Source organism: Leishmania panamensis (assembly GCF_000755165.1).
Source record: "Leishmania panamensis strain MHOM/PA/94/PSC-1 chromosome 10 sequence".
Taxonomy (NCBI): domain Eukaryota; phylum Euglenozoa; class Kinetoplastea; order Trypanosomatida; family Trypanosomatidae; genus Leishmania; species Leishmania panamensis.
In genome coordinates this window covers 500,773-512,284 of record NC_025855.1, presented here as the reverse complement: position 1 = coordinate 512,284, position 11,512 = coordinate 500,773, and the positions used below count along the sequence as shown (strand labels likewise).

Sequence of the window (11,512 nt, the reverse complement as noted above, 5' to 3'; positions counted from 1 at the left end):
CTTTTCTGGTTACAGGCATAAAAGGCACCGCTTGTCTGGCTATGTATTTCTTTTCTCTCTGCAGCAGACTAAATGAATCGCTTGGTGGTATGTGCACATCCTCCTTTCTTCTTTGGGGAGGGGCGTGGTGAAAGTTCCTTTACGGGTATCATCACTGCAGATACCTCTTATGCGTTAACGGAAAGAAAAGTAAAACCGGAAAACGAAAGGAAAGCAACGGGACCGCGGTGCAGAGCACAAGCCATCAGAGCTGCCACCACACATACCCACACAACACCGCCATTGTCTACATCAGTTGGGAGCCCTGCTTCCCTCTCCTCATTTTTCATCAAATCCTCATTGCGGTCATCCGGCAACGGTACAATTGTCATCAAACAGCCGCTGAGGTGCATAAACACCGCAGCAAGTCGCTCACGCACACCACCCACGCACATATGTGGGCGCCGTGGGATACAGGACATACTCTACTGTGGATAACGACAGGAAGAGCGAGAAGACGGGAAAGAGAGATGGCTGAGTTAGACGCACGTGCCTACCATGTTGGCCACTACGCCCTTCCAAACGTAACAAAAGAATACAACACAAAAACGTCAGCCGCCGCATCTGCACACATGCAACTTGTCTCGCTTGTTCACAGTGAGGCCTGGGCTGAGGCGAGAAAGAATAGCCATCAGGAAGCACCCGCAGTTGCTGCCCCTTGCTGCTGCAGATCGCTATGGGGCTCTCTCATTCGCTGCGAAGCTTGTCACCCTCACACAGGTGGTGATTTCGCCTTCTCTCGTAGAGAGGAGAGAAGTGTTCGGAGGCGTAAACAGCTGGAAAGAAGGCTGGCGAAGGGACGGGTGGAAGAGGGAGAGAGAGAGACACGCGCCATCGCTTTCCTCCTCCTTACAGCCACCAAATAACGACATTAATCCAAAGGTGAAGTCAAAGACGGAGGCCGCCCTGGAGAGGCTGATGAAGGGGTGGGCGAAGTGAAGTGCTCCGTTTCCAACGTGCACAATCTGCTATGCGGGATGTAGTCCACACTCCACCCGGCCTGCCACACACCCACCGCGGGGTGCGAAGGAGCACCAGACACGCGTTACAGCAATGCGCCGACCCAGCCATCTGAGCACGGCCCCTGCCTCAGGCTCTGCACACCACCGCTCCGCAGCTCGCCTCACAGTCGCTCCCATCATGCCGGCCGCCACCCGGTGCATCCTCTTCGGGGTGGCGCGGGCACCCCACACCACTAGGCAGCGAGGATCGGGTGTGGTGCGTTCCAGTCGCGCTGGCACTCTGCCCCTCACGTGCAGGCGTAACACGTGTTCGCGGTCGCAGGTTCCCTCCGGCGCAGCGCCACCCACGACCTGGCCGCCGGCATCAGTGGCGGTACGCCGCTCGGACCTAGACACGTCGTAGGTGCCTCGCCCTGTCACCACCAGGAGTGGCCCCGCACTGGCAGGGGGAGGGGGGCTGCCTGTCTTCCCCACACAGAGTGGGTACTGGAGCCTGGATACTACGCACGGAGGTGTCCCCCGCCTTTAGGACAAGTGCAGAAAAGGGGGAAGAGGAAAGGCAAACAGGAGCTCACACAGGCATATGCACTGCAGAGGAGCCGGAGAACCGCCACAAAGGAAAGGCAAAGGAGGAGAGATGGGAAGCCCACATGGAGGTGGTGTCACCATGGACTATAAAAGAGAGAGGCACTGGTGAGAAGGTAGACAAAAAAAGGCCAAAGGTGGGGCTCATGGACTAATCAGAGCACGATGTGAGGATGGCGTCCTGCAGCGCTGCCATGACCCTTGCGAGGGGTGGTACAATTTAACAGGACAGTGCGCAGCACACTGCATCTTTGCTTTGCTCTCTCTCTTTCGCACGCGTCCTATGTATTACGCGCCCTCCTTGGTGAAGCCGTAGAAGACACTGACGCCCTCGGACGGGATGACGTAGCGACACTCTCGCCATGTCTCGCACAGCATCTCGACAAGCGAACGGTCGTCCACGACGTAGGCGTCGCCGATGATGTCCTTGATGTGGTGGCGCGTCACGTTGATTGCGTGGTAGAAAGGCATCTGGCTGAAGAGGTGGTGCACGACGTGGGAGTTGTTGATGTAGTGCAGCCAGTTGTTGATGATGCAGCCGTAGTCACGGTCGACTGTGGCGATGGCGCCGCGCACAAATGTCCAGTGCTCGTGTACGTAGTGCGGGATGCGCAGGTCGGAATGCTGGAGGTAGGTGACGTAGAGCAGCCAGAAATTCGTCCAGAGGTAGGGCACGACGTACCAGCAAAAGACGTTGTACGCGCCGTACTGGTAAGTGCAGAGAGCCAAGATGAACAGCGCAGCCGCGATGCCGACATCGGAGAGCAGAATGTCGTACCGGTCGTCCTTGTTGAAGAGCGGCGACGAGGGCTCGAAGTGGTTGGTGCGGCGACCGTAGTCCTGGCTGGCGATGTTGGCAAAGAGGTACGCTTGCCAGCCAAATGTGAAGATGACAAACATATTCCACAGCATCACCAGCGGCGTCTCCTCGACCAGGCCAATCACACGCTGCTCCTTGCGCGGCACAAACGCCGTGTCCTTGGTGAGGTGGTTCGTGTTCTTGTGGTGGTTGCCATGGCTGATGCGCCAGCTGTGGTACGGGACGAGGATGGCGGAGTCCAGCAGGAAGCCGACGGCGTTGTTCAGCGAGCGGTACGGGCTGAAGGCCTGATGACCGCACTCGTGGGCGAGCACAAAAATAGCGAAGCCGTTGAGGCCCTGGGCGATCCCAAACACAGTCCACGCCGCAAGCTTCACAACACCGACGACGGCATAGCTGACGATGTTTGTGCCGGCCACACCATACACAACGCCCCCGAAGGCAGCCAGCACCGGCATCACGGCACGATACATGATGAAGTACAGCGCCAGCACCTGGCAGATGTCGCGGAAGACGTAGTACATGCTCTGCACCGCCGAGCGCTCAAAGTACTTGGCGGGGATTTGGTCCTGGATCTGCTTGATGGTAAGCTCCTTGGGCGGCACCACTACGTCCACATCCTTATTGCGCCCTGCCTTGAGAATGGACTTCATGGCTGCGAAGATGGCTAGAGCAGCGGAATGTGTGTACGCATATGGGAGTGGATGCGCATGGATTATGACGAAACGAATGCTGATAGCACGGCGGGGTACCTCGCCTGCTTTTCCGCACTTCTCTCTTAGTCGCCCGTTGCAGAGACGTGCAAATGCAGCTGAATCACAGAGAGTACGTGCTTATATAGATATAGATAAATATATAGAGATATATATATCGTGCAGCTGTGGGACACGTGAGAAAAGGAATAGAAACAAAGAGAGAGAATGAGGGTGGGGAAAGGAAATGGGCAAACAGGTGCCGCATGTGACGCCGTAGCAATGTTGCGGATATGCCTGCTTGCAGCTACACCCCCCGCCCCTGCTGTTTTCGTTTGTCGTGCCTCAAGCCCGCACGCGCCAGCGACTCCTTCGACTGCGTGAAGAGGAAGTGAACCCTACAGGCCTGTGCATCTGTAGACGTGGGACAGTCAGAGAATGAGCAGGAGAACTTCTGCGTGCTGCCACCCTCCACCACCTACACAGCACCTCGCAAAATCCACTCACTCCCATACAACAGCCGCTTGAGAGTACGCAAAGGAGGGAGTGCTCAGTATCCTGCGTCCGTGCCGCCTGACAGTCGCACGATGTGCGGCAGTGCGCCTACGGAAAGGTCGACGGCACACACTGATGGCGCACACACAGAACCATTTGGTGCGATTTTCCTGCGTGGGTGCGGTTCTTTCGCTTGACTCGCGGAAATGCAGACATCACCAAAGTTAACATTGAACAACAGAGATGATGAAGCCTGCAAGGTAGAAAGGAAACACACACAGAAAGAAAGCCAAATGGGGGCAGGCCTCTGCCACAGTGCCAGTGCGAGCCCACACAACAACAGAGAAAATAGTGCAGATAAAAGGAGAGAAAAGAAATGAGGACAGAGACAAAGGAGTAAAGAAAGAGAGGGAGGGGGAGGAGCAAACCGATTAAACAGAAAAAAAAAAGAAAAATACGCTTGTCCACCTCGCGGACATGCGAACAGAAATGCGACGCCCTCCCCGAAAATTCGCATACACCGTCCGCGTGGGAGTACTCGGGGTCGCCTAAACGGGCGTGGACTCTTGCCAGTGATGCCATTTTTGCGTCGCTCTCCTTCACGCCGCGCGTTCAATGTAGTGAGATGGGTGTGGAGAAATGGGGATAGGAGGTAGGGATATGAGCCCAAAGCAGTGGTAGTGTGCCTTCGCCCATACAAGGGTAGCCTCACTACCCGCATTTGTCTCCCAATGACACTAGTAAACATGGACAAACCTAATCACTGAAGGCTTCATTCGATTTTTTCTCTCTTTGAGCTAACAGTGTTCGTCTCTCTTCCGCTTTCCCTTTCCTTCTCAGCGCAGCACCGCATCGGATCCACGCGGGCCCCTCTCATTATGGGATGATTTCGCCACTTACGTGAGAGGAACACCGTAGCGCACACTTCTTCTCTCTCGTGTCGGTATCCTTGGATTGCTCCAGTTCAACAGTCGGCACTCTCCTGCCCCCTCCCTCGCCGTCACACACCAAGCAACTTCACCACCAAGCAGAGCAAGCACGCACGAAGAGACATCACACATGTGTGCGCACGCCTGTGGGTGTGCCTCACTTGTGTGCGTACGGAGAAAGCGGCGATCACGAGCTGCCCCTTGTAACAATGTGAAGGGGCTGCAGGGTGAGCAGAGCGAGAGATGCCTCGCTAGCTATTTGGTGTTGTTGCGTTGCTCCTATCGAGTAGAAGAAGTGCACAAATAGTCGTACGTGTTCCTTTTTTTCCCGGTGTGTCAACGCGCATCAATGCAGGTGCTGTCAAAGCAGCGAAGAGGGGGGGGGGAAGAGACACGTGGATGCGCATACACAAGCGCATATTTACGATAAAGCGATAATAAAATGGAGGAGGCGGTGGGGGAGAGAGAGAAGTGCGTCTTTGGGACTTCCTTCCATGGCTAGTAGAGCAGGAAGAAAAGAAAAACGTCAAGTGGAAGAAATAAACGATGCGAAATCACTACTGAAGAAGAACAACAGAAAAATAAATAAATAACATAGAAAAAACCGTTCTTACAGACATGCACACATCGACAGAGAGAGAAGCGGAGGCAAAGATGCTGACGGAGAGGGGAAGGGCGGGTAGAAAAGGGAGAAGAGAAGCGTAACACAGGGAGGATAAAAGGGGATGGCGAAAGAGGAGGTGTTACACGTCACTCCCTTCGCTTTTTCTCGCCCCTCCCCCAGCGCTCCATTGGCCGCGGCTGGGGTGATGCTTTTGAGGGAGAAGCGAGAAAATGAGCCTTGTAGCCTGTGGCATGGTTCTCTCCTTGTTGATAGGTTCAGTGTTGAGCGTGACGCTCGGCACATGCGCGCATGCACGCATCTACAAGGCTCACGAAGCGAGAAAACAAAGACACACAGAGAGAAATCGAGGAAAGAGAAAACACAGAAAAACGAAAATGTTAGAAAGGAGCAACGCGGTTGCGCTACTCCACGAGACTTATAACTCTTCGTCGCTTCCTCTTCCTCGCCCCCACTTGTGAGCACGTACCACACGTATACACCTAGGTCCATGTGGGGGAGCGAGAAGAGAAGCAAGTACGCAGTCACTTGCTCAGTGGGGTAGGGAGAAGATCGTCGTGCACTGAGACAAAACGAAACTGCCTTCTCTACTGGTGCCCACTCCAGCGGCGCGCTGCCTCGTGAGATGCAACGGTTCCAAGCTAAGGGCACACAAAAATGTGGAACAGTACATGGAGGAGGGTTGCCTAAACGTGAGAAGAGTACAACAAAACAAAGAGGCAGATGCGGCGGCGTAGTGCAGGGTCTCTTGGTGCCTGCGGGGCTAGTGCCGCATCATGGCCGCTGTTAAGCGCGTTGAAAGAAAAAAAGAAAAAATCAATCGGTGTACTTGCAGATATGGAGGCGGTGCACTGGAATAAGCGATACAGGAAGCGCACACAAACCCACGAAAGGTGAAAAAAGAAGGAGATTAAGAAACCATAACACACGCACATGGCGCGCGTAGCGCATCACCGACGACTACTGTTTCTCCTCTGAATCTGGCAGCGATTTGCACTGGGGCTTGGCGTGTGTGTCCGACGTTGCAGTGAACTTGTTGAGCCACGTCTGAAAGATGGACTGGGCCTCGACATCCCTCGGGTCGATCGGATCGCAGATGCGGGTTCCGGGGATGAGCACAAACACTGCCGGAATGGCGATGAGTGGCGTGATGAGGTGGCCAACAATCAGCAGCCAGCGCAGGTTGCTGAAGTCGCACGGCGGGCTGGAGGAGAGAGGCCACACCGTCTCCATCAGGATCGCGCCAATCGTGGACGACGTCGAGGAGCCCATGTTGCTGAAGCTCGCTAGGATTGCGAACATCGTGCTCTCACACCCCTTTGGGCAGAGGCGCGAGATGAGCATGTTTAGCGGCATGTAGTTGAGCATGTAGCACACCTCGTACACGATAGCATCACCCATGATGTACATGGCATGGTCCGGGATGCCGATGTACAAGTTCCAGCGCTGGACCATGATGATGTCAAAGACGCTCGCAAGAACCTGGACAAGGATGGTGCAGGCTAGCGTGACGCGGTAGCTCTGCTTCGAGAAGACGCGCGCAAACATGTACACACCAATGAGGCCAGCCGCGTTGCCAATGACGCTGCCCACCGTGTTATAGAAGGTCTGCGTGAAGTGCGGCCCGTCCGGCAGGCACGCGGCGTCCGACATGTAGAAGTTGTCCGTCCCGCCTGAGATGAGGATGTATGACACCTGCTGGAACCACCCGAAGAAGTTGGCCTTCATGATCGTAATGGGGATGCAAAGGAAGCCGGTCACGCACAGGATAAGGGAGATGCCGATGCAGCCGTAGAGCAGCTCGTAGGTCGAGCCCGTGATGTTGAGCACCGTCAGCGCAATGACGCCAGCCGTCATGATGACGCCGTAGACGGCGATGGAGACGTTGCGAAAGATGACCTCCTTGTTCACTCCAAAGATGCCACACATGCAAGTGGTTGCGACAAAGTCGCACTCGATCTCGTCATGGTCAAGCTCAACACAGCTCACCAGCTCGTTACCGCCGTTCTGCGCGAAGGGCTCGGGATACGGCGCGGCGGACTTGCTCTTGTTCGTGGTGCTGTCGTACCCCAAGACGCCCTCCTTGATCGGCTCCGAGTCTGTACCCCGCATCTGGGCCTCCTTCAGCAAAAAGAGGTAGTCCTCCTTGCGCTCGACCAGGTTCTTCTTCTCGCCGTACCAGTTAAAGATGAAAAAGAGCATGCAGAAAGCCTGCAGGCCTGCAGAGATGAAGATGCCAACGGTAGGGCGGCCCAAGTCGGAAAGCGGCCCTTGGATGGCCGACGCGATGATCGCGCCCACCATGATGAGAGCCCAAATCCACGAGATTAGGTCCGCACCAGGAACGGGGTGGCGCTTGATGAGGCGGCTGTAGTGACCCTCCGACAGCACATCGATGTTCGCAATGCAGAAGACGGAGATGAAAATCATACCGCCCGCGATGCCAGCGCTCGACGACTTAAATGGCAGCAAACCATACACAACAGCGCATACCGCACCGGCAACACATGACACGGCCATGTACCACCGCTTCGTGTAGCCAAAGAAGGCGAACGTATCACTCAGGATGGCTGTCAACGGCTTGATGGAGAAGCCCATAGAGCCAATACCGGAGATGCGCTGGTACACCGCCGTGGTGACGCCGTACTTCTTCATGAACATGGCGTACCTGGAGGCGTTGAGCAGCGTCCTCGCGAGACCTTTGCTGAGGATGTACACAACGCCAAGCGACATCGTACACTTTGGTCCAAACGGCACCACCGCCGTTCCAAAGATCGGGAAGTGGCGCATGAACGGGAAAGCGTCGAAGAGCGTCGCGGTGTCAGGGTGCACGTAGCCCTCGTCGTCCTCCTCCAGCTTCTGCTGGGGTGGCGCTGAGCAAGGCACATCACCGCCGTTGACGACGTTTCCGGTCTGTTGATCATCGGGCATGGTTGCTTGGGTGTGTAGGGGGGGGGGGGGCAGTGGGTGCAGAAAAGACGTGAGGTGGTATGAAAAGAGGGAAGCGCGTAAACACTCAAACCGCAGTCTTGAAAGGCGAGTGGGCGGACGAAAACGCGTGTGAGTCGTAGCGCAAGCAAAACAGAAAGAATAGGCAGTGTGTTTTGTGGTTTCATCTGTCAGAGAACATGAAAGGGGGAAAGTTTGTGCAAAAGAACGCCAGTTGCACGTCGAGGGTGCGAGAGTTTCAAAAAGGAAGCAGTGCATACCCGCAGCCGCAGCATAGCCGGGGAGAGCGAAGCGTGCGTGAGTGCGTGTGTGTGTGTGTGACATCGCATTTAGCTCACGCGCACATCGTGCAGCCGGGCTGCGCACTCGAAGCCCCCCTTTGCCGCGGTTCAAACAAATGGACGAGGTGACTTACTCTAGACACAGACAGTCGCCCCACATCCTCGACTCGTCAAGAAGGTGTACGGGCGGAGGCGCACACGTGAAAACGCCCACCCTGCAACAACCAAGAGAGACGAGCCGCATTTGATACTTGCCCTGTTCTGTGCTGTTCGTTGTCGGTAAGTCACATTGATGCATTAAGACTCTCAAAAGGGAGAAGGAAAAAACACCTGGGAGTCGCAAAGGATAACAGTCTCCGTAGTGTGTCAGGCAACGCTTGTACGCTTTGTCGTCGCTTCACACAGCTGCACAGTCACTGCCTGAAATGGTTTTCCCTCAGAGAGAAACGCGGGCATCCACCTCTCAAGTTGCTCACCTCCTTACTCTGTTTTCCCTGAGCATCATTAAACTAGAAAAAGAGGAGCTTTTTTGGTATAGCTCCGTTTCCTTTTTTCTCCTTTTTCAAAGAGGTGCGCCGCAACGAAGGGTCTCGCTCATCATACGAGAGTACATCAGAGCAAAGTAGGGCGCCCACACACACACACACACACAACAAGTCGACGCGAGTGTTAGGGGAACGAAAAGAAACAGAGAGAGAATGATTATGTATAGCATGGTCTTTTTCTTCTGCATTTCCCGGCATCTGCGAGGGAAGGGGATTCGGCTGCAAATGGATGTTAGCCTGCTGAAGTTTTCCGATTCCTAAAGAAACTTTCCGGCGATAAGTAAAACGGGAAGATGAAGACACGAAACGGAGAGAGACGCGAAAAGAGCTAAACGAAAAAAAAAAATAGACGAGTAAAGAAGCGACGCAAAGGACAAGAAAGAGGCGAAGACGAAGGGTTAACTGAGCATCCTACGATTCTGCATTTTTTGCTTTTTGTTGTTGCTTCATCATGCCTTGGGGTCTGGAGGTCGTTCCCTCTTTGTTCAATAAGAGCGCAGCGCGGCGAGAAGCAAAGGAATGAAGGACAACACCGAGAAAACAAGAACCGAGAAACGCTAAGCTGAAAGGAGAAGAAACACGTATACGCACGCAAGAACTCACACTCACAAAGATTAAAAGAATGAAGATAAAGTATGAAGAGAGAAGCAAATGAGCCAAAACAAACGAGTTACATTGAAACACACATGAACAAGGGACCGAAGCAACGTCCTTTACAGCGAGTGAGAGAGGGAGAGCGAGGGGAAGAAAAGGAAATCAGTCGACCTTGGACATTGAAAGTCGCACTCCTGTGAATGAGTGCGTGTATGTGTGTGATGAGTGTTCACAACTGCCTGTCTGTGTATAGGTGCCTGTGAGTGTGGGCGAGTGTGCATGCGCCTCGAACACTCATAAATACGGCAAGAAGCACAAACACACACCTGCGACAATCTCAAATACACGTGAAACAAAGAGAAAAAAAAAACGGTGTCTGGCGAGCAGCGGAGAGTTGCAAATGGTTGAGCACCACAAAATGAGAAAGAATCAAAACTGGCAGAAAAGAGGGAAACAATTTTCTCGCAACGTACAAATTTAACTGGCACGCCCAGGAGCGGACGCGAAGGAGAGAGAGCTAAAGGGCAGGGGCGCTGACACCCTGGGCAAAGAACATGGCGGAGATAACGGCAGTGATCACCAGGGTAAACACCCAGCCGCCGTACATCTTCAGAACCATGATCCAGCGGATGTTCATGAAGCCGACATCGACGATGCTGACGGCGATGACACCGCCAGTGATGCAGTGAGTCGACGAGACGGGAATGCCGTAGCCGGAGGCGAAGGACACAACGAGCGCCGCCGATAACTCCGCAGCGAAGCCACGGCTCGGAGTGATGACAGTCAGATCCTCACCCATCAGACGCATCAGGCGGATACCGAAGGTGGAGAGACCTAAAACAAGACCGGCACCACCGAGGCACAGCACCCAGATCGGGACAGAGGAGCTCTTTTCCACACTGCCCGACTGATAGACCTGGTAGATGGCGGCAAGCGGGCCGACGGCGTTACTCACGTCGCTCGCACCGTGGGCAAAGGAGGCGCAGATGGCAGTGAAGATCTGCAGGTAGCGGAATACGCGCTCGGCACCCCACTCGTACTGCTGGACCTGAAGGCCGCTGGCACCAGTCACCTTGCGCTCCTCCGACCGCTCCGAGTCGGAGGCCTCCGACTCGTTGACGACGTCGCCGGTGACCTCACGAGGCTTGCGCACGTCCTCAACGCTGAGTGGCTCACGCTGATTAGAGTCCTCCGTCGTGCTCGGTCGTTCCTCAGACGCAGCGAGGGCACGCGCCTCGTCACGAGCAACCAAGCGCTTCAGAAGGGGAATGAACGCGCACGAGAGCACGCCAGCGCCGGCGCCAATGCACGCAGCCACCCAGGCAGCCCGGTCCACAGACCACTTGAGGCGCTTCGACGCGCCCTTGAAGAGCACAAAGAAGGACTCCAGGAAGAAGGCGATGGCCACAACGATGGGCAGGGTGTACATCGCGCGCCGCACACAGTTCTTCGGACGAAGCACTAGGAAGCGGACCAGGCCGTAGATAAGAGCCGACACAACGCCGGTGAGGACAGGCGAGATGAACCAGGAGGCGACAATCGGGGCCACACCGCTGAAGAACGGGAATTCACTCTTCTTCTTCGCCCAGTTCACCGAGCCACCGCCACCGTAGACCAGCGCGAAGCCGATCACGCCACCGCAGATGCTGTGCGTGGACGACACGGGAAGACGCAGCCACGTGGCGATCGCAAGCCAGCAGAAGGCGGCGCCGCAGGCGCAAAGCATACCGTACATGAAGACATACGGCTGCTTCGCGAAATCCTTGGGGTCAGCAACGCCACTGGAGATGGTGGACGTCACCTCACCACCGAGCGTCACGGCACCAGAAAACTCACAAATCGAGGCTACGATGACAATCTGCGTGAGGGTGAGAATGCGCGCACCGTACGTGGTGCCAAAGGCGTTGGCCAAGTCATTCATGCCCACACCGGCGCCGGTGAGGAACGAAACAAAGCTGCCCACGATGACGATCCACAAATAGGGGTTGACGTCCGCCAT

The 11,512-nt window shown here is 55.2% G+C and overlaps 3 protein-coding genes across 3 annotated transcripts, besides 1 other annotated feature; all 3 read right to left on the bottom strand.

Annotated features, from left to right (window-relative positions):
* Window positions 1–987: 987 nt before the first annotated feature.
* Window positions 988–1,531: a repeat region.
* Window positions 1,532–1,874: 343 nt separating this feature from the next.
* LPMP_101260 (fatty acid desaturase, putative) lies at window positions 1,875–3,059 on the bottom strand (the record flags this gene model as incomplete). The annotated part of the gene is made up of 1 exon (XM_010698546.1): window positions 1,875–3,059. The coding sequence occupies one exon, from the start codon at window positions 3,057–3,059 to the stop codon at window positions 1,875–1,877; it is 1,185 nt and encodes a 394-aa protein (XP_010696848.1).
* Window positions 3,060–6,104: 3,045 nt separating this feature from the next.
* On the bottom strand, window positions 6,105–8,075 carry LPMP_101250 (biopterin transporter, putative; the record flags this gene model as incomplete). Its single annotated transcript, XM_010698545.1, has 1 exon — window positions 6,105–8,075. The coding sequence occupies one exon, from the start codon at window positions 8,073–8,075 to the stop codon at window positions 6,105–6,107; it is 1,971 nt and encodes a 656-aa protein (XP_010696847.1).
* A 1,955-nt stretch (window positions 8,076–10,030) lies between these two features.
* Window positions 10,031–11,512, bottom strand: LPMP_101240 (phosphate-repressible phosphate permease-like protein; the record flags this gene model as incomplete). The annotated part of the gene is made up of 1 exon (XM_010698544.1): window positions 10,031–11,512. The coding sequence occupies one exon, from the start codon at window positions 11,510–11,512 to the stop codon at window positions 10,031–10,033; it is 1,482 nt and encodes a 493-aa protein (XP_010696846.1).